Here is a 22691-nt window from a genome sequence, read left to right as displayed (position 1 = left end):
TATTCAAACCAGAATAAATCTGAAAGGGGTTTCAGAGTTGTTATTCGTCACCTGCACCCCTCTACCCCTTGCTCGTGGATCACTAGCGAGCTGCAGAAGCTCGGCCTCCAGACTAAGTTCACAAGGAACATGACAAATCCTGCAACTGGTGGCCCGATGCGGATGCATGAGATAGAAATTTTCTCGGCCGTGGACGGAAGCCACCTTCGGATCCTCTCCATCAAACAGCTTGGCGGACAAAAAGTGGAAATAGAAAGGAAAAACAGGACGAGGGAACCGGTCCAGTGTTTCAGGTGCCAGGGCTTCAGGCATGCTAGGAACACATGTATGAAGCCCCCAAGGTGCATGAAGTGCGCTGGCCAGCATTGGTCTAGTGAGTGCACTAAGCCAAGATCAACCCCCGCCACCTGTTCAAACTGCCAAGGAAACCACATCAGCGCATATAAGGGGTGCCCTGCCTATAAGGCAGAGAAGCAAAAGAAGATTGATATTTTAATGGCTTTAATTATACAAGGAAGACAAAATGACCCAGACATGGAAACGTCGATGTAACTGTAATTAAAACAAAACTGTTAAAAGACTGAAAAGAAAAAGACTCCGACGGCGTTTTTAGCAACTATGTCCTAGTGGCAGAAACTCGCCAAATCTCCCTCTTGACAACCTGTAAACAAGGAAATAACTATATATAATAATATATAAAATATTAAAACGACACCCACCAGCAAGCAATCCGGACTAAAACCTCTTGACGATGTATTCCTGCTGACCCCTACGAAGAAGACGTGAAGGATGCCACCCACTAGGACCCGCACAGATGAATCTGGAAGTAGATGGACAGGAGAAGGATCAACGCGCGGCATAAACATGATGAATTTAAGTCGACTCATTGCAGCAGCGTATGCAAAACGTCACTTTTCTGAATTTTTTGCTGCAGATCCTTTGAAATGCCCAGAAACAATGTCCTGAAATAACAGCTGAAATCTCTACGAAAGCTATACTGGACGGCAAAGGACGACCCAACTTGGCGTAATTAAAAAACTAATTTTTTGGCATTTAGAACACAAAAAACATACAATGTTTTGACGCAGTCTCCTTATTGGGATTCCCCCACGTTTTTACAGACCCTAGGCGTGGTGCTGCCGACCCGGCAAAAGGTCGAAATCGTAACCCTTGAATTTGACTTTTTTCCCACAGAAATGCAATAATGACAAAATCTTTGTTAAAGATTGAAATAATTTAATCAAAACATAAAACAGAGTACTATATAATAATATATATAAAAATTCACAATGTTTTGATGCCGTCCCTATGTCAAGAAGCTCCCTCGATTTTATTGAACCTTGGCGCGGCGCTGCCGACCCGGCAAAAGGTCAAAATCGCGACCCTTAAATTCAAATTTTTCCTGGTAGCGTTGATTATACTGACAATGTCCCTGAAAAAGAATAACAAATTAATAAAAGCATAAAACTACGCAACCTACTACTTCCCTACTAGGCGCAACGGAAAATGAAGTATTTGGCACCTAAAACATTAAAAACCTATAATGTTTAGATGCCGTCTCCATATCGGGGTGCCCCTTTGTCCTTCTGAACCCTAGGTGCGGCGCTGCTGGCCTGACAAAGGGTCAATTTCGCGACCCTTGAATTCGACATTTTCTGGCAGCAACGGTATACAGACAAAGTCCCTGAAAAATTACAAAACAATTTATAAAACAAATTTATAAAAACACAAAGCTACGCAACTTACCATTTCCCGACCCGGTGAAATGGAAAACGACGATTTTTGCATCCAAAACATACAAAACGTATAATGTTTTGATGCCGTTTCCATACTGGGATGCCCCCTCGTCCTTCCGAGTCCTAAGTGCGGCGCTGCTGACCCGGCAAAAGGTCAAAATCGTGACCCTCGAATTCGACTTTTTCCTGGTAGCAACAGTATACTAAAATATCCCTGAAAAAGAACAAAATAAATTAATAAAAGCGTAAACTACGCAACTTACTACTTCCCGACTCGGCGCAAGGAAAATGATTATTTTTGCACCTAAAACATTAAAAAACGTATAATGTTTAAATGCCGTTTCCATGTTGGAATGCCCCCTCGTCCTCCTGTATCCTGGGTGCGGCGCTGCCGACCCGGCAAAAGGTCAATATCGTGACCATAAAATCGATCCCTGAAATATCCCTGAAAAAGTACAAAATAAATTAATAACAACAGAAAACTAAATGCATATACAAACCTACTGACATATACGAACCTCCCACGATGCTCCTTATAAATCCAAGTCAATGTTTTCCTTCACAAATCCCACCGGACAAATTTGAAAAATCCTGGACAATTTGGACCTGCAAAAGAAAAGACAAAAACTAAAATCAGACAAAACAAAACTAAACACATAGATATACTTATCTAATCCAATCTTCTGCATCCAATTCCATGGACATTTACGAGCGACGGCCCAAAGCAAAGCATCTTGGCCAGGCGTCCATAAAATGCTTCCTTTCCCTGGCGAGACGACCCACAGAAGCGACGACCCTGGTGACTCCAAAGAAATGACGACGCTCTCGCCGATACCTTGATGAACTCCAGCTGAAGCGCAGCAACTCCCTGGACCCTGGCATAAGACGGCGGCGCGGGAATCCACTACGCAATGAAGAACTCCAGCTGAAATGCAGCAACTCCCTGGACCTTGGAATAAGACGGCGGCGCGGGAATCCACTGCGCTTTGGACCTTTGACGGCTGGCGATGAGACCCATGGGCGTGTTGGCAGCCTCCTGCAAACTAACTGAGAGACGCGGTGCTGCTGGCAACAACAGACTCCACCGAAAGCGATGTTTTCTCTGCCCAAAATAAGCAGACTCCATCGCCAAGTGTTGCCAGCGGACCCAAGGAAATCTAAATTGACGGCGGCGCGGGATCTGCACACAAAAAAGAAACTCTGACGACTGGTGAAACTGCTGAAACTAAAATGAAAACTCAAAAGCAAAATTAACGGCCGCTGTGGTGGTAAAAAGTACCACATTTGACAGCAAAAATCCCACCATTAACTCTACTTACCAGAAACGCTGGCCCAACTCAAATTCGAAAGTTGCGCGCAGCCTGCAGCTGCAAACAACTGGGACAAACAGCTCCCATTCCCCATCGGCAAAGACTCCTGAGGCTCGGTGCTTCCGTCCTTCTGGCGGGGGTACCTGAAAATATAAATAAAAGTAATTTTAAACTCAAATAAATTGACTTATGCAAATTGCCTGAAATTCTAAAAATGTAAACAAACAAAAACCATATGTTAATGTTACCATCCACGCAATGTTTATAAGTAAGAAAATACCAAATCATGTATACTTACCACACCTGTCCAACCCTCACACTCATCCCCACCAATGTACAAATTCAAAAACGAAAATAATTGTACCTAGATATTGCACTCTGTGTAATCACAGGCAAATAAATGCGTGGATGCGGGGCAGAAATAAATCATTCTGTCTCCGTACTTTCACCAGAAACGTCAAAAAAATCTGTCTCCCGTACTCTCACCAGAAACGTCAAAAAAAAAAAGCAAAGTTCAAATAGCAAATTTAATAAAAAATATTTTAAATTGCCTAAAATTGTTTATAACAATTACAATTTAAAATACAATCAAAAGTACAAAGCAAACGAAAAATAAACGGGACATTTAAGTGAAAATCTCCACAAGTGAAAAGACAAAAAATTCCCGGCCGTAAAATTTATACAAAAGCAATTCGACAAACAATTTAAAATAAACAATTAAAATAAACATATTAAAAAGCATATAAATTCGGTTTTTTTCGGTGAAATACTTTGAGACAAATCGACAAACTCAGCGAGCTGCAGATTTTAACAAAGAAGAGGAGCCATAAAGAAGAACCATAAAGAGGAGCCATAAAGAGAAACCATAAAGAAGAACCATAAAGAAGAACCCTAACGTCGCAAAGAAGGAAGAACGCAAAAAAGAGGCAAAGAAGGACTAGCAAAGAAAAGGAATCGTACCAAAGGACCCGCCAAAACCAAAGCCAGGGTATTTATACCACAAAAAGTATCGTTCCTTTACATACAGTCAGCAGATATTATGGCCCAAGTAATTCTCTCTGACGACTCTTCAAATGATGAGGTGCTCTCTCTTTTCTCGAGCCCAGAAAGTCAAAATACCCCTTTCTACCTGGAAATCTCGCCCATGTCCCATAATTCTAACAACTCCCAGTTTAATATCAGTATAATAAACATGAAAAAATCGTCTTCCAACTCTGAAATTAACAGTCTAAAAAACCCGTCCGAGGCTGCTATAAAAATTATAAATTCACTTACATATAAGGGGAAAGAGAATAGAGAAAACAAAAATGCCCAAAAAGACCCGCTCTTCCTTACTAATACTAATAAAGAAACAGCTGGCGTCAAAAGTAGCGTCTCAAATGGGCCAGTGGTTTCCCCTCTTTCTATCACACATACAAATAGGGGGAAAAAATTGACAACAGCTCACAACACCAATACAGCTGAAACTACTAATACCAACACGGATGACAAAAAGAGCGGCGCTCTTAGAAATTTCCCTTTCCCCACACATGAAGACAACAGCATGGAGAGAAACCTCAGCACATCTACAAAAATTGGCTCTAAAAGCATTTCCCCTCACTCTCTCTCACCTACACACACAAGCAAGGTTATTAACATAAGCACAAACAGCCGCTCAAAAAGTCCCGCGCTTGCAAATGTTGACACACTACATAAACTAGCCAATATATATGACAATAGCAGGGACCACAACCAAGGTGAAACACAACATAAATTTATAACTCGCAATACCTTTTTCCAAAACTTGTATCCTAAACCTGACATTTCCAAACTAAGCTTAAAAAAGAAACCCACCATTCTCGCGGAAACTACAAAAAATAAAAGCATCTCCCCCCAACTGAAAGGCGCTTCTTTGTGTTCCCATGTTCAGGCTAATTTAAATTTCAAAGTCACCACTACACACTCTATGGGTAACACATCTGCATCCAGAACCCTCAACCGGCCTGCAGCCAAGCGGGACCTTTTTAATTCACCCCCCAATAGCACGAACGCACTGCCTATGAGTTTTTCGGAAGTGGTGGCCGGAACCGGTCCAGGAATTGTGGCATCCTCTGATCCGGCACCAATTACGAAAACCCCGGGCAAGCGCCCAAATACCAACATGGACATGGATAGCTTTAGCTATAAAACGCCCAATAAAAAAGCATGTGTGCCCACCAATTTTGCGACCCCAAACCCTTTCCCCCCCCTAGCCACCCCCATCTTTAAAAGTAAGGCGGCCAAAAGTATTGTCGAGGAAATAAAAGCCCCCCGCCACCCAGTCGAGAGTGAAAAGGCCTCTGCACGCAGTGCACCGGCGCAAACTGAAATTGCCCCCCCTCCCCCCAAAAATTCGGCTACCGAACTGCCCCCGTGGCAAATAGTTCCACAGAGCCGCAGGGCCCCCCCTATTCATATAGAAAATGTTAGGGAAATCGTGCCACTATTGGAAAAGCTAAATTACTCAGCAGGGGTAGACAGTTTTACAACAAAAACGTCTATAGGAAACGGTGTAACTATTCAGGCTAAAGACTTGACTGCACATAGAACAATTAAAGACATACTAGCTAAAAGTGGCATCCCATACTATTCAAACCAGAATAAATCTGAAAGGGGTTTCAGAGTTGTTATTCGTCACCTGCACCCCTCTACCCCTTGCTCGTGGATCACCAGCGAGCTGCAGAAGCTCGGCCACCAGACTAAGTTCACAAGGAACATGACAAATCCTGCAACTGGTGGTCCGATGCGGATGCACGAGATAGAAATTGTCTCGGCCATGGACGGAAGCCACCTTAGGATCCTCTCCATTAAACAGCTAGGAGGACAAAAAGTGGAAATCGAAAGGAAAAACAGGACGAGGGAACCGGTCCAGTGTTTCAGGTGCCAGGGTTTCAGGCATGCTAGGAACACATGTATGAAGCCCCCAAGGTGCATGAAGTGCGCTGGCCAGCATTGGTCTAGTGAGTGCACTAAGCCAAGATCAACCCCCGCCACCTGTTCAAACTGCCAAGGAAACCACATCAGCGCATATAAGGGGTGCCCTGCCTATAAGGCAGAGAAGCAAAAATTAGCAGTCAACAGGATAGATTTTCACAAAATTAGGACAATAATGGACGCAAAAAGCAACAATAACGAACGTCAGCCCCGCCCCCCTTTCAACAAGACCCCCCGACTACCCTATAGTACCGAAATGGCCGAAGCCCGAAAGGAAGCCGCCAGGAAGTCTGCAATGAACCCGTTCCGGCAAAATGTGAAGGATAGTAGGCCAAACCTACCGCACCTTTCTTCACATGAAGTTGCCATCCAAAAACGCCTAAATAAATGGCGCCGGAGTGCAAACAAGGCCTCCACAAATAGCAGGACCAATCTCAAGGTAAAGGCCCCAAATATGACTAGAAACCCAGCGCAAAGGCACCTGGAAAAATTCCAGAACGGGCTTCGAAAGGAACAAAAAAATGTAGAAAAAGCTATGGAGCACAAACAGGGAAAAGACGACAGCCCCCCGACAACGAGCAGAGCTGCTTTGGCAAATCTGAAGCCAAAGATAGTCAAGGAGACAACGCCCTCACCACAAAATATCAACACTCTTCCAGTAAATAGCCAACCCGACGACCCAGTCATTAAACTGGCAAATAGAGTTGACAATCTGGAAAAGAAAATTGATATATTAATGGCCTTAATTATACAAGCAAGAAATCCGGACGAATAAACCTTTTGACGACGTATTCCTGCTGACCCCCACGATGAAGACGCGAAGGATGCCACCCACTAGGACCAGCATAGACGAATCTGGAAGCTGATGGACAGGAGAAGGATCAACGCGCAGCAAAAACATGATGAATCTAAGTCGACTCATTGCAGCAGCGTATGCACAACGTCACTTATCTGAATTGTTTGCTGCAATTCCTTTGAAATGTCCCAAAACAGCAGCTGCAATCTCTACGAAAGCCATACTTGACGACAAAAGACGACCCGACTGGGCGTAATGGACAAACTAACTTCTTGACACTCATAACACAAAAAACATACAATGTTTTGATTCAGTTTCCTTATTGGGATTCCCCCCCGTTTTTACAGACCCTAGGGGTGGTGCTGCCGACCCGGCAAAAGGTCGAAATCGTAACCTCTATAATTGACTTTTTTCCTCCAGAAATGCAATATCGACAAAATCTCCGTTAAAGATAGAAATACTTTAATCAAAACATAAAACAGAGCACTATATAATAATATATATAAAAATCCACAATGTTTTGATGCCGTCCCTTTTCCAGGAAGCCACTCGATTTTATTGACCCTTGGTGCGGCGCTGCCGACCCGGCAAAAGGTCAAAATCGTGACCCTTGAATTTCGACTTTTTCTGGTAGCAACGATAACACTGACAATATCCCTGAAAAAGAAAAACATATTAATAAAAGCATAAAACTACGCAACCTATTACTTCCCTACTAGGCGCAACGAAAAACGAAGCTTTTGTCACCTAAAACATAAAAATCCTATAATGTTTGGATGCCGTCTCCATGTTGGGGTGCACCCTCGTCCTTCTTAACCCTAGGTGCGCCGCTGCTGACCCGGCAAAAGGTCAATTTCGCGACCCTTGAAATCGACTTTTTTCTGGCAGCAACGGCATACAGACAAAATCCCTGTAAAATCATAAAACAAATTAAAAAAAACAAATTTATAAAAACATAAAATCACGCAACTTACCATTTCCCGACTCGGCGAAATGAAAAACGACGATTTCGGCACCTAAAACATTAAAAACCTAAAATGTTTTGATGCCGTTTCCAAGTTGGGAAGCCCTCTCGTCCTTACGAATTCCAAGTGCGGCGCTGTTGACCCGGCAAAAGGTCAAAATCTTGACCCTTAAATTCCACCTTTTCTTGGTAGCAACGGCATACTGACAATATCCCTGAAAAAGAGCAAAATAAACTAACAACAACAGAAAACTAAATGCATTTACAAACTCACTGACAAATACGAACCTCCGACGATGCTCTTTATAAATCCAAGGCAATGCATTCCTTCCCAAATCCCACCGGACAAAAATGAAAAATCCTGGACGAATTGGACCTGCAAAAGAAAAGACAAAACTAAAATCAGACAAAACAAAACTAAACACATAGATATACTTATCTAATCCAATTTTCTGCATCCAATTCCATGGACACTTACGAGCGTCGGCCCAAAGCAAAGCATCTTGGCCCGGCGTCCACAAGATGCCTCCTTTCCCTGGCGAGACGACCCACAGAAGCGATGACCCTGGTGACTCCAAAGCAATGACGACGCTCTCGCCGACACACGATGAACTCCAACTGAAGTGCAGCAACTCCCTGGACCCTGGAATAAGACGGCGACGCGGGAAGCCACTACGCACTGAAGAACTCCAGCTGAAATGCAGCAACTCCCTGGACCTCGGAATAAGACGGCGGCGCGGGAATCCACTGCGATTTGGTCCATTTGAAGGCTGGCGATGAGACCCATGGGCGGGTTGGCAGCCTCCTGCAAATTAAAATCTAAATTGACGGCGGCGCGGGATCTGCACACGAAAATAAAACTCTGACGACTGGTGAAACTGCTGTAACTAAAATGAAAACTCAAACGCAAAACAACGGCCGCTGTGGTGGTAAAAAGTACCACTTTTGACAGCCGGCTAAAATTCCACCATGAATACTTACCAACGCTGGCCCAACTCAAACTCGAAAGTTGCGCGCAGCCTGCGACTGCAAATAACTGGGACAAGCAGCTCCCATTCCCCACCGGCAAAGATTCCTGAGGCTCGGTGCTTCCGTCCTTCTGGCGGGGGTACCTGAAAATATAAATAAAACCAATTTTAAACACAAATAAATTGACTTATGCAAATTGCCTGAAACTCTTAAAAATGTAAACAAACCAAAAACCATATGTTAATGTTACCATCCACGCAATGTTTATAATTAAGAAAATACCAAATCATGTATATTTACCACACCTGTCCAACCCTCACACTCATCCCCAACAATGTACAAATTCAAAATCGAAAATAATTGTACCTAGATATTGCACTCTGTGTAATCACAGGCAAATAAATGCGTGGATGCGGGGCAGAAATCATCATTCTGTCTCCCGTACTTTCACCAGAAACTTCTTGAAAAACAAGTGAAAAGACAAAAGCAAAGTTCAAATAGCAAAGTTAATAAAAAATATTTTAAATTGCCTAAAATTGTTTATAACAATTACAATTTAAAATACAATCGAAAGTACAAAGCAAACGAAAAATAAACGGGACATTTAAGTGAAAATCTTCACAAGTGAAAAGACAAAAAAAATTCCCGGCCGTAAAATTTATACAGAAACAATTCGACAAACAATTAAAATAAACATATTAAAAAGCATATAAATTCGGTTTTTTCGGTGAAATACTTTGAGACAAATCGACAAACTCAGCGAGCTGCAGATTTTATTAAAGAAGAGGAGCCATAAAGAAGAACCATAAAGAGGAGCTATAAAGAGGAACCAGAAAGAAGAGCCATAAAGAAGAACACTAACGTCGCAAAGAAGGAAGAACGCAAAAAAGAGGCAAAGAAGGACTAGCAAAGAAAAGGAATTGTACCAAAGGACCCGCCAAAACCAAAGTCAGGGTATTTATACCACAAAAAGTATCGTTCCTTTACATATAGTCAGCAGATATTATGGCCCAAGTAATTCTCTCTGACGACTCTTCAAATGACGAGGTGCTCTCTCTTTTCTCGAGCCCAGAAAGACAAAATACCCCTTTCTACCTGGAAATCTCGCCCATGTCCCATAATTCTAACAACTCTCAGTTTAATATCAGTATAATAAACATGAAAAAATCGTATTCCAACTCTGCAATTAACAGTCTAAAAAACCCTTCCGAGGCTGCTATAGAAATTATAAATTCACTTACATATATGGGGAAAGAGAATAGAGAAAACAAAAATGCCCAAAAAGACCCGCTCTTCCTCACTAATACTAATAAAGAAACAGCTGGCGCCAAAAGTAGCGTCTCAAATGGGCCAGTGGTTTCCCCTCTTTCTATCACACATACAAATAGGGGGAAAAAATTGACAACAGCTCACAACACCAATGCAGCTGAAACTACTAATACCAACACGGATGACAAAAAGAGCGGCGCTCTTAGAAATTTCCCTTTCCCCACACATGAAGACAACAGCATGGAGAGAAACCTCAGCACATCTACAAAAATTGGCTCTAAAAGCATTTCCCCTCACTCTCTCTCACCTACACACACAAGCAAGGTTATTAACATAAGCACACACAGCCGCTCAAAAAGTCCCGCGCTGGCAAATGCTGACACACAATATAAACTAACCAATATATGTGACAATAGCAGGGACCACAACCAAGGTGAAACCCAACATAAATTTATAACTCGCAATTCAATTTTCCAAAACTCTTATCCTAAACCTGACATATCCAAACTAAGCTTAAAAAAGAAACCCACCATTCTCGCGGGAATTCCAAAAAAGAAAAGCATCTCCCCCCAACTGAAAGGCGCTTCTTTGTGTTCCCCTGCTCAGGCTAAATTAAATTTCAAAGTCACCACTACACACTCTATGGGTAACACATCTGCATCCAGAACCCTCAACCGGCCTGCAGCCAAGCGGGACCTTTTTAATTCACCCCCCAATAGCACGAACGCACTGCCTATGAGTTTTTCGGAAGTGGTGGCCGGAACCGGTCCAGGACTAGTGGCAGCCTCTGATCCGGCACCAATTACGAAAACCCCGGGCAAGCGCCCAAATACCAACATGGACACGGACAGCTTATGCTATAAAACGCCTAATAAAAAAGCATGTGTGCCCACCATCTTTGCGACCCCAAACCCTTTCCCCCCCCTAGCTACCCCCATCTTTAAAAGTAAGGCGGCCAAAAGTATTGTTGAGGAAATAAAAGCCCCCCGCTACCCAGTCGAGAGTGAAAAGGCCACTGCACCCAGCGCACTGGCGCAAACTGAAATTGCCCCCCCTCCCCCTAAAAATTCGGCTACCGAACTGCCCCCTTGGCAAATAGTGCCACAGAGCCGCAGGGCCCCCCCTATTCATATAGAAAATGTTAGGGAAATCGTGCCACTTTTGGAAAAGCTAAATTACTCAGCAGGGGTAGACAGTTTTACAACAAAACAAGAGAGAACGCTATAGTCGAGTTCCCCGACTATCTGATACCCGTTACTCAGCTAGTGTAAGTGCGAAGGACAGTTTTTGGCGGTTTGTGGGCGTTAGAGTGGGCGTGGCCAAAAGTTTTTTGGCAAATAGATAGAAATTTACAAGACTAATACAAAAATGAAAAAATATCAAAACATTTTTCAAAAGTGTGGGCGTGGCAGCTTTGGGCGGTTTGTGGGCGTTAGAGTGGGCGTGGCCAAAAGTTTTTTAGCAAATAGATAGAAATTTACAAGACTAATACAAATATGAAAAAATATCGAAACATTTTTCAAAAGTGTGGGCGTGGCAGCTTTGGGCGGTTTGTGGGCGTTAGAGTGGGCGTGGCAAAAAGTTTTTTTGCAAATCGATAGAAATTTACAAGACCAATACAAAAATGAAAAAATATTAAAACATTTTTCAAAAATGTGGGCGTGGCAGTTTTGGGCGGTTTGTGGGCGTTAGAGTGGGCGTGGCAACCTGAATCGACAAACTTGCGCTGCGTCTATGTCCCTGGAGTCTGTATACTTAATCTCAACTTTCTAGCTTTTTTAGTTCCTGAGATCTCGACGTTCATACGGACAGACGGACAGACGGACAGACGGACAGACGGACAGACAGACGGACGGACAGACGGACATGGCCAGATCGACTCGGCTACTGATCCTGATCAAGAATATATATACTTTATATGGTCGGAAACGCTTCCTTCTGCCTGTTACATACTTTTCAACGAATCTAGTATACCCTTTTACTCTACGAGTAACGGGTATAAACATCTATAGGAAACTATCCAGGCGAAAGACTTGACTGCACATAGAACAATTAAAGACATACTAGCTAAAAGTGGTATCCCATTCTATTCAAACCAGAATAAAACTGAAAGGGGTTTCAGAGTTGTCATTCGCCACCTGCACCCCACTACCCCTAGCTCGTGGATCACTAGCGAGCTGCAAAAGCTCGGCCACCAGACTAAGTTCACAAGGAACATGACAAACCCTGCAACTGGTGGCCCGATGCGTATGCATGAGGTAGAAATCGTCTCGGCCATGGACGGAAGCCACCTTCGGATCCTCTCCATTAAACAACTAGGCGGACAAAAAGTGGAAATAGAAAGGAAAAACAGGACGAGGGAACCGGTCCAGTGTTTCAGGTGCCAGGGTTTCAGGCATGCTAGGAACACATGTATGAAGCCCCCAAGGTGCATGAAGTGCGCTGGCCAGCATTGGTCTAGTGAGTGCACTAAGCCAAGATCAACCCCCGCCACCTGTTCAAACTGCCAAGGAAACCACATCAGCGCATATAAGGGGTGCCCTGCCTATAAGGCAGAGAAGCAAAAATTAGCAGTCAACAGGATAGATTTTCACAAAATTAGGACAATAATGGACGCAAATAGCAACAATAACGAACGGCAGCCCCCCCCCCCCCCCCCTTTCAACAAGACCCCCCACCTACCATATAGTTCCGAAATGGCCAAATCTCGGAAGGAAGCCGCCAGGAAAACTACATCAAACCCGTTCCGGCAAAATGCGAAGGACGATAGGCCAAACCAAACGCGATTTTCTTCACATGAAGCTGCCATCCAAAAACGGCTGAATAAATGGCGCCGACACGCGGACAAAGCAACCACAAAAAACAGGACCAACTCGAAGGACAACCCCAAGCCGCGACCCACAAAAACGACAAAAAACCCGGCACAAAGACACCTTGAGGCCTTCAACGACAAACTCCGCAAGGAAAGGAGGGATGCTATAGAACACACCCGCGACGAAGCTATGACAAGCCCCAGGAGGGGTGATGCTGGTAGCCCGCCGACAACAAGTAGAGCTGCCAAAACTAATTTCAAGACAAGACCTTAAAATTAACCGCCGATGAGACCGAGGACGTGCATAAGCACTTGCAAAGAGGACCCCCTGACGACCACAGCCTAAACCTGGCGCAACGAGTACTGGAAATGGAAAAGAAAATTGATACACTTATGGAACTCTTTTTCAAATGCTTAGAAAATAACAAAAACCTGACCACAGCACACCCCATGTCCTCCTAAACTTCTAAGTTCCTCGCAAAATAAGTAGCACCATGACATTAAATATAAACAACACACATACTATCAATACCCTTAAAATAGGGTATTGGAACTCATGCGGAGTTACCAATAAAAGAGACGAACTAGAAGCTTACATAAAAAAAGAGGGTATCCAGATCATGCTGGTAACAGAAACCAAGCTAGAACGAAATTCTACTATGCTTAACTTCGAAGGCTTCCACACCTACCTCGCCCAAAACCCAACAGCACACAGAAAAGGCGGCACGGCCACCATTATCAGCCAAACTGTCCGACACACCTGTCTAAATCCCATCGAAACAGACTTTATACAAAGTGCTCCCATAGCCCTAATCCCCTCAAATGGCATCCGAGCAAATATGACAATTGTTGCCCCAATCTATTGCCCGCCAGTTTATAAATGGACCCATGAAAATTTCCACAAACTCTTCAGCCACTTTGAAACGCTGCTGGATGGCAAGTCCAACTTTATCCTCAGCGGTGACTGGAACAGCAAGCATAGATGTTGGGGAAACTACTCTTCCTGCGCAAGGGGTAGGTCACTAATGCAAGCAATCATGGCAAACAAACTCCTTGACGTAGTTGCCACCGGACAAGCCACCCATTTCCCTTTTGACAGAAGAAAACAGCCATCCGCCCTCGACTTCGCTATATGCAAGGGCCTCCGCAGACGAATCACAAGGACTTTCTCCTCCGATGACCTCAGTTCTGATCACCTCCCGATCCAAATTATCCTTGATCTAGAAGAAGCAAACCTACAACTCAAAAAGGTAAGCAATTCTATATTAAAAAGGAACACAAACATGGAAAAATTCAAGAGAATTCTGGAAGATAAAATGCTGCTAAATACGGAGATACGGACTGGACAAGATATCGATGACTGCATTGATATCTTTCTCAACAACATAAAAACTGCAGCCAACGAAGCCACCCCCAAAAACCGCCCCTTTAACAACCCAAGGGAAAACTCCCGAAGAAGGGAAAATAATCTCAGTCTGGACGAAGCTACCACTCGGCTTCTAGATGAAAAAAAGGAATTAAACAGGATTCTTAGAGCAGCAGGAACGGAAGAGGCTAAAAAATGGTTCAAGTCAGCGCAAAACAAGCTGGCAAAAGAAATAAGAAAACTCAGAACAAGCCAAATTAACAATGAACTACAGCTCATCGACACAACAGACAGATATAGAATGCAGAAACTATGGAAATGGACCAACAATGTCAAAAAAACAGCCGCAACCCATCTGGCCACTAAAAAAGGACGATGACTGCATAAGTACGAGGACAGCCAGCCCCTGGACCAGAACGCTTGATGAAAGAGCCGAAGCCTTCGCCTCCCACCTGGAATCGCGTTTTAAAGCAAACCTTAGAAACAGCATTGAGGACAGGGAAATCATCAAAAAAGAACTGGACAAAGTTAAGTCACTGAAGCCAAGGATAGAAACGGGCACCAGTGGACTTAAACCTGTCACTCTTGCCGAACTGGACCTGCTGATTAAATCACTAGAATCCAAGAAAGCCCCGGGCGCCGACAACATTAGCAATAAAGTCATAAGTAACCTTCCAAAAAAAGCCAGGATCTACCTTATCCTTATCTACAATAAAATACTCAATACCGGCCATTTTCCTAAAAAATGGAAGCATGCGTGTATTACTATGATCTTAAAACCCGGAAAATCGCCTTCTCTTCTTAATTCCTACCGACCCATTAGTCTGCTCTCTGGCCTATCCAAAATATTTGAACGCATCATACTAAACCGTCTATACAATATCGAATCCTTTTCTAAAGCAATCCCAAATCACCAATTCGGTTTTAGAAAAGGCCACGGGGCGGAACACCAACTAGCCAGAGTCACACAATTCATCTTAAAAGCCTACGAGGACAAGGAGGTATGCTCAGCCACCTTTCTGGACATCACGGAAGCTTTCGATAGAGTATGGCATGACGGCCTGCTTCTCAAACTTACCAAACTTATCCCTAAACAACTATTCAATGTACTTGAATCATACCTAACAGGCAGGACCTTCCAAGTCAGAATCAACAATGAAACCTGCTCTAGAATCGGCACCATTAATGCCGGGGTGCCCCAAGGTAGTATCCTGGGACCAGTCCTCTACTCTATATACACGTCGGACATGCCATTCCCCATCATTAAAGGATATATCCGCAACATATCACTGCCTGACTACCACCCTAAGAATATTATCCTCGCAACCTATGCAGACGATACGATAATTATCACCCGTTCAAATAATACTCGGTCCGCAATCAACATTAACCAAACATATATAAACAAATTCTGCAGATGGGCAAAAAAATGGGATATTGCAATAAATGGAAAGAAAACAGGCCACGTCTTATTTTCCCTCAAAAACATATCAGAAAATGTTCACACCACCCCTATCGTTGATGGGCAAAGAGCCATCAAACTCTGCAAACACGGCTACCTTGGAGTGATGCTCGACCGCAGGTTGACATTTGGGGCGCACCTCATCTTGCTAAAAGGAAAAATCATAGCTGCATATAAAAAATTGGAATGGCTTTTAGGTAAAAACAGCCACCTACCTAAAAGGACAAAACTACTCCTGTGGAAGCAAATTATCTCCCCCATATGGCACTATGCCATTGCGATCTGGGGGTCCCTCACATCAGCCACCCAAACCAAAAAAATACAAACCCTAGAAAACAAACTCATAAGAAGGATCATTAAAGCAAACAGATACACCAAACAATCAACAATTAGGGAAAAGTATAAAATAAAATCTTTCGAAGAAGTATTTGACCAGGCCAGCAAACGATACGCCAACTCCATTGCCGACCATGAAAATCCACTAATAAAAGAACTGCTGACAAAATCCTTTAAGCCCATTAGACTGGCAACAAGTAGAACTAGGTATGCAAATCAATACACAAAATACCTACTGCCCCTCCTACAAAACATCCCAAAGCCTCCTGACGAACCCACGTACAAATCACTATACAGTTACACGGATATAGAGGAATTAGAAATAGTCTCTAAATTAAGGGACGACTATAGACAGACCCTTCCTACTCTTCTTCAACTGGATGACGAAGAAATGGAAGCGAGAGACTGTAAAGCAGAGGAGGAAAGGAAGGAAGGGAAAAAGAAGAAAGGAAAAAAGCCCTGGAGAAAGGACCACCAGATAGATGGTGCGAATTACTCATAAACAAATTCAGCAAAATGTACAAAAAAGGAATGATCACCAAAGAAAGGGTCATGGAACTAATGCTCGGCCAACCCCCCACAGTGATCAAACTAGTCATCCCTGACTATGAACCTTAACAAACGTCGACACAAACCGCTCCTTAAAAATGCAGCTCATACAACAAAATAGGAATCTATGGCTGAATATTACGTATTTGAAATGCTTAACTGCTCTTTATTCTAAAAAAAAAAAAAAACTAAATTGAGGGTATATCCTCTGGTATTTAAGCTTAAAACCAAAGGAAAAGCCTGTCAAAGCAGTTAACACACATCACAAGTTTTCAATCAAGACATGTTCATTATTTAAAATCTACATTAAAGCTATGGATGCGGGCTTTTTCACTGAAACAATAATACCCAAGCGACAGCAAAGTGTCTTCATCTCTATCCTAATAAACTGCGAAACACGGACGAAGTACCCCCTCGACGACTCATCCCTGCTGACCCCGACGAAGCGCATATGAAGGACGTCACCTAATAAGACTAGCAAAGATGTACCCAGAAGCAGACGGACACGCGAAGGATCAACGTGCGGCAAAAACATGACGAAACTAAGTCGACTTATTGCAGCAATTTATGGCTGAATATTACGTATTTGAAATGCTTAACTGCTCTTTATTCTAAAAAAAAAAAAAAAAAAAAACTAAATTGAGGGTATATCCTCTGGTATTTGGGCTTAAAACCAAAGGAAAAGCCTGTCAAAGCAGTTAACACACATTACAAGTTATCAATCAAGACATGTTCATTACTCAAAATCTACAATAAAGCTATGGATGCGGGCTATTTCACTGAAACAATAATACCCAAGCGACAGCAAAGTGCCCTCATCTCTATCCTAATGACCTGCGAAACACGGACGAAGTACCCCCTCGACGACTCATCCCTGCTGATTCCGACGAAGCGCATATGAAGGATGTCACCTAACAAGACTAGCAAAGATGTATCTAGAAGCAGACGGACACGCGAAGGACCTACGTGCGGCAAAAACATGACGAAACTAAGTCGACTTATTGCAGCAGCGTATGCACAACGTCACTTATCTGAACCTTTTGCCGCAGATCCTTTTGCTGTAGATCCTTTGTAAGGTCCTGAAACAATCAGCGGCAATCTCCCCGAAAGCTGTACTCGATGACAAAAGACGACCCGACTTGGCGTAATGGACAAACCAACTTTTTGACACTAAGAACACAAAAAACAGGCAATGTTTTGACGCAGTTTCCTTATTGGGATTCCCCCACGTTTTTACAGACCATAGGAGTGGTGCCGCCGACCCGGCAAAAGGTCGAAATAGAAACCTCTAAAACTGACTTTTTTCCCTCAGAAATGCAATATTGACGAAATCTCCGTTAAAGATTGTAATAATTTAATCAAAACACATAACAGTGTAATATATAATAATATATATAAAAATGCACAAAATTTTCGATGCCGTCCCCATGTCAAGAAGCACCCTCGATTTTATTGACCCTTGGTGCGGCGCTGCCGACCCGGCAAAAGGTCAAAATCGTGACCCCTGAATTCAACTTTTTTCCCGGTAGCAACTACAATATCCCTGAAAAAGAATAACAAATCAATAAAAGCATAAAACGACGAAATCTACAACTTACCTACTAGACGCAACAGAATACGATGTTTTTGGCACTTAAAACATTAAAAACGTATAATGTTTTGATGCCGTTTCCATGTCGGAATGCCCCCTCGCCCTTCTGAATTCTGGGTGTGGCGCTGCCGGCCCGGCAAAAGGCCAAAATGGTGACCCTCAAATTCGACCTCTTTATAATAGTAGTGGTATAATGAAAATATCCCTGAAAAAGTACAAAATTAACTAACATCAACAGAACACTAAATGTATATACAAACCTACCGACATACACGAACCTCCCCAACGATGCTTCTTATAAATCCATGGCATCGCTTTCCTTCCCAAATCCCACCGGACAAATTTAAAATCCTGGACAATCTGGACCTGCAAAAGAAAAGTCAAAAACTAAAATCAGACAAAACAAAACTAAACACATAGATATACTTATCTAATCCAATTTTCTGCATCCAATTCCATGGACATTTACGAGCGTCGGCCCAAAGCAAAGCATCTTGGCCCGGCGTCCAAAAGATGCCTCCTTTCCCTGGCGAGACGACCCACAGAAGCGACGACCCTGGTGACTCCAAAGCAATGACGACGCTCTCGCCGACACATTGATGAACTCCAGCTGATGTGCAGCAACTCCCTGGACCCTGGATTAAAACGGCGACGCGGGAATCCACTACGCATTGAAGAACTCCAGCTGAAATGCAGCAACTCCCTGGACCTAGGAAAAAGACGGCGGCGCGGGAATCCACTGCGCTTTGGACCATTTGACGGCTGGAGATGAGACCCATGGGCGGGTTGGCAGCCTCCTGCAAACTAAAACCTAAATTGACGGCGGCGCGGGACCTAAACACGAAAATAAAAACACTGACGACTGGTGAAATTGCTGTAACAAAAATGAATACTCAAACGCAAAATAACGGCCGCTGTGGTGGTAAAAAGTACCACATTTGACAGCCGGCTTAAATTTACACCATGAATACATACCAGAAACGCTGGCCCAACTCTTTTTAAATTGGCGCGCAGCCTGCGGCTCCAAATAACTGGGACAAACAACTCCCTTTCCCCACCGGCAATGACTCCCGAGGCTCGATGCTTCCGTCCTTCTGGCGGGGGCATCTAAAAATAGAAACAATACAAATTTTAAAACTTAAATTAATTGACAAATGCAAATTTCCTAAACCTTTAAAATGTAAACAAACAAAAACCATATGTTAATGTTACCATCCACGCAATGTTTATAAGTAAGAAAATACCAAACCATGTATACTTACCACACCTGTCCAACCCTCACACTCATCCCCACAAATGTACAAATTCAAAAACGAAAATAATTGTACCTAGATATTGCACTCTGTGTAATCACAGGCAAATAAATGCGTGGATGCGGGGCAGAAATAAATCATTCTGTCTCCGTACTTTCACCAGAAACGTCAAAAAACAAGTGAAAAGACAAAAGCAAAGTTCAAATAGCAAAGTTAATAAAAAATATTTTAAATTGCCTAAAATTGTTTATAACAATTACAATTTAAAATACAATCGAAAGTACAAAGCAAACGAAAAATAAACGGGACATTTAAGTGAAAATCTTCACAAGTGAAAAGACAAAAAAAATTCCCGGCCGTAAAATTTATACAGAAACAATTCGACAAACAATTTTCATAAACAATTAAAATAAACATATTAAAAAGCATATAAATTCGGTTTTTTCGGTGAAATACTTTGAGACAAATCGACAAACTCAGCGAGCTGCAGATTTTATTAAAGAAGAGGAGCCATAAAGAAGAACCATAAAGAGGAGCTATAAAGAGGAACCAGAAAGAAGAGCCATAAAGAAGAACACTAACGTCGCAAAGAAGGAAGAACGCAAAAAAGAGGCAAAGAAGGACTAGCAAAGAAAAGGAATTGTACCAAAGGACCCGCCAAAACCAAAGTCAGGGTATTTATACCACAAAAAGTATCGTTCCTTTACATATAGTCAGCAGATATTATGGCCCAAGTAATTCTCTCTGACGACTCTTCAAATGACGAGGTGCTCTCTCTTTTCTCGAGCCCAGAAAGACAAAATACCCCTTTCTACCTGGAAATCTCGCCCATGTCCCATAATTCTAACAACTCTCAGTTTAATATCAGTATAATAAACATGAAAAAATCGTATTCCAACTCTGCAATTAACAGTCTAAAAAACCCTTCCGAGGCTGCTATAAAAATTATAAATTCACTTACATATATGGGGAAAGAGAATAGAGAAAACAAAAATGCCCAAAAAGACCCGCTCTTCCTCACTAATACTAATAAAGAAACAGCTGGCGCCAAAAGTAGCGTCTCAAATGGGCCAGTGGTTTCCCCTCTTTCTATCACACATACAAATAGGGGGAAAAAATTGACAACAGCTCACAACACCAATGCAGCTGAAACTACTAATACCAACACGGATGACAAAAAGAGCGGCGCTCTTAGAAATTTCCCTTTCCCCACACATGAAGACAACAGCATGGAGAGAAACCTCAGCACATCTACAAAAATTGGCTCTAAAAGCATTTCCCCTCACTCTCTCTCACCTACACACACAAGCAAGGTTATTAACATAAGCACACACAGCCGCTCAAAAAGTCCCGCGCTGGCAAATGCTGACACACAATATAAACTAACCAATATATGTGACAATAGCAGGGACCACAACCAAGGTGAAACCCAACATAAATTTATAACTCGCAATTCAATTTTCCAAAACTCTTATCCTAAACCTGACATATCCAAACTAAGCTTAAAAAAGAAACCCACCATTCTCGCGGGAATTCCAAAAAAGAAAAGCATCTCCCCCCAACTGAAAGGCGCTTCTTTGTGTTCCCCTGCTCAGGCTAAATTAAATTTCAAAGTCACCACTACACACTCTATGGGTAACACATCTGCATCCAGAACCCTCAACCGGCCTGCAGCCAAGCGGGACCTTTTTAATTCACCCCCCAATAGCACGGGCGCACTGCCTATGAGTTTTTCGGAAGTGGTGGCCGGAACCGGTCCAGGACTAGTGGCAGCCTCTGATCCGGCACCAATTACGAAAACCCCGGGCAAGCGCCCAAATACCAACATGGACACGGACAGCTTATGCTATAAAACGCCTAATAAAAAAGCATGTGTGCCCACCATCTTTGCGACCCCAAACCCTTTCCCCCCCCTAGCTACCCCCATCTTTAAAAGTAAGGCGGCCAAAAGTATTGTTGAGGAAATAAAAGCCCCCCGCTACCCAGTCGAGAGTGAAAAGGCCACTGCACCCAGCGCACTGGCGCAAACTGAAATTGCCCCCCCTCCCCCTAAAAATTCGGCTACCGAACTGCCCCCTTGGCAAATAGTGCCACAGAGCCGCAGGGCCCCCCCTATTCATATAGAAAATGTTAGGGAAATCGTGCCACTTTTGGAAAAGCTAAATTACTCAGCAGGGGTAGACAGTTTTACAACAAAAACATCTATAGGAAACGGGGTAACTATCCAGGCGAAAGACTTGACTGCACATAGAACAATTAAAGACATACTAGCTAAAAGTGGTATCCCATTCTATTCAAACCAGAATAAAACTGAAAGGGGTTTCAGAGTTGTCATTCGCCACCTGCACCCCACTACCCCTAGCTCGTGGATCACTAGCGAGCTGCAAAAGCTCGGCCACCAGACTAAGGTCACAAGGAACATGACAAACCCTGCAACTGGTGGCCCGATGCGTATGCATGAGGTAGAAATCGTCTCGGCCATGGACGGAAGCCACCTTCGGATCCTCTCCATTAAACAACTAGGCGGACAAAAAGTGGAAATAGAAAGGAAAAACAGGACGAGGGAACCGGTCCAGTGTTTCAGGTGCCAGGGTTTCAGGCATGCTAGGAACACATGTATGAAGCCCCCAAGGTGCATGAAGTGCGCTGGCCAGCATTGGTCTAGTGAGTGCACTAAGCCAAGATCAACCCCCGCCACCTGTTCAAACTGCCAAGGAAACCACATCAGCGCATATAAGGGGTGCCCTGCCTATAAGGCAGAGAAGCAAAAATTAGCAGTCAACAGGATAGATTTTCACAAAATTAGGACAATAATGGACGCAAATAGCAACAATAACGAACGGCAGCCCCCCCCCCCCCCCCTTTCAACAAGACCCCCCACCTACCATATAGTTCCGAAATGGCCAAATCTCGGAAGGAAGCCGCCAGGAAAACTACATCAAACCCGTTCCGGCAAAATGCGAAGGACGATAGGCCAAACCAAACGCGATTTTCTTCACATGAAGCTGCCATCCAAAAACGGCTGAATAAATGGCGCCGACACGCGGACAAAGCAACCACAAAAAACAGGACCAACTCGAAGGACAACCCCAAGCCGCGACCCACAAAAACGACAAAAAACCCGGCACAAAGACACCTTGAGGCCTTCAACGACAAACTCCGCAAGGAAAGGAGGGATGCTATAGAACACACCCGCGACGAAGCTATGACAAGCCCCAGGAGGGGTGATGCTGGTAGCCCGCCGACAACAAGTAGAGCTGCCAAAACTAATTTCAAGACAAGGACCTTAAAATTAACCGCCGATGAGACCGAGGACGTGCATAAGC

The 22691-nt window shown here is 43.4% G+C and overlaps 2 protein-coding genes and 2 long non-coding RNA genes across 4 annotated transcripts; 1 reads left to right on the top strand and 3 right to left on the bottom strand.

The window, feature by feature from the left end:
* Positions 1-2057: 2057 nt before the first annotated feature.
* On the bottom strand, positions 2058-2609 carry LOC120451130. Its single transcript, XR_005616355.1, has 3 exons — positions 2403-2609; positions 2237-2342; positions 2058-2181 (listed from the first exon to the last, which is right to left on the bottom strand). It is a non-coding gene; the product is annotated as an uncharacterized LOC120451130 (long non-coding RNA).
* A 1801-nt stretch (positions 2610-4410) lies between these two features.
* LOC122756472 lies at positions 4411-14032 on the top strand. The gene is made up of 4 exons (XM_044006264.1): positions 4411-5588; positions 12021-13044; positions 13352-13822; positions 13908-14032. Exons 1-4 carry the CDS (start codon positions 4590-4592, stop codon positions 14030-14032), a joined length of 2619 nt encoding a protein of 872 aa, XP_043862199.1. The 5' UTR covers positions 4411-4589.
* On the bottom strand, positions 7236-8190 carry LOC120451125. The gene is made up of 4 exons (XM_039634543.1): positions 8047-8190; positions 7877-7973; positions 7769-7810; positions 7236-7704 (listed from the first exon to the last, which is right to left on the bottom strand). Exons 1-4 carry the CDS (start codon positions 8183-8185, stop codon positions 7644-7646), a joined length of 339 nt encoding a protein of 112 aa, XP_039490477.1. The 5' UTR covers positions 8186-8190; the 3' UTR covers positions 7236-7643.
* A 2698-nt stretch (positions 14033-16730) lies between the features above and the next one.
* On the bottom strand, positions 16731-18537 carry LOC120451132. Its single transcript, XR_005616357.1, has 3 exons — positions 18377-18537; positions 18120-18317; positions 16731-18064 (listed from the first exon to the last, which is right to left on the bottom strand). It is a non-coding gene; the product is annotated as an uncharacterized LOC120451132 (long non-coding RNA).
* Between the last annotated feature and the right edge of the window lie 4154 nt (positions 18538-22691).

Source organism: Drosophila santomea, chromosome 3R, assembly GCF_016746245.2.
Source record: "Drosophila santomea strain STO CAGO 1482 chromosome 3R, Prin_Dsan_1.1, whole genome shotgun sequence".
In the NCBI taxonomy this organism is placed as follows: domain Eukaryota; kingdom Metazoa; phylum Arthropoda; class Insecta; order Diptera; family Drosophilidae; genus Drosophila; species Drosophila santomea.
This window is presented reverse-complemented; position numbering and strand designations above follow the sequence as displayed.

Excerpts from the sequence above, each read along its gene's own strand:
- LOC122756472 (XM_044006264.1), top strand. The coding sequence starts at position 4,590 with ATGGAGAGAAACCTCAGCACATCTACAAAAATTGGCTCTAAAAGCATT. Across the intron at positions 5,589-12,020 it reads GAAACGGTGTAACTATTCAG|GCGAAAGACTTGACTGCACA; the intron begins GCTAAAGACTTG and ends GAAACTATCCAG. Across the intron at positions 13,045-13,351 it reads TGGTAGCCCGCCGACAACAA|GGTATTGGAACTCATGCGGA; the intron begins GTAGAGCTGCCA and ends CCCTTAAAATAG.
- LOC120451125 (XM_039634543.1), bottom strand. The coding sequence starts at position 8,185 with ATGTGTTTAGTTTTGTTTTGTCTGATTTTAGTTTTGTCTTTTCTTTTG. Across the intron at positions 7,974-8,046 it reads TATAAAGAGCATCGTCGGAG|GGATATTGTCAGTATGCCGT; the intron begins GTTCGTATTTGT and ends GCTCTTTTTCAG. Across the intron at positions 7,811-7,876 it reads CAGCGCCGCACTTGGAATTC|GTGCCGAAATCGTCGTTTTT; the intron begins GTAAGGACGAGA and ends TTAATGTTTTAG.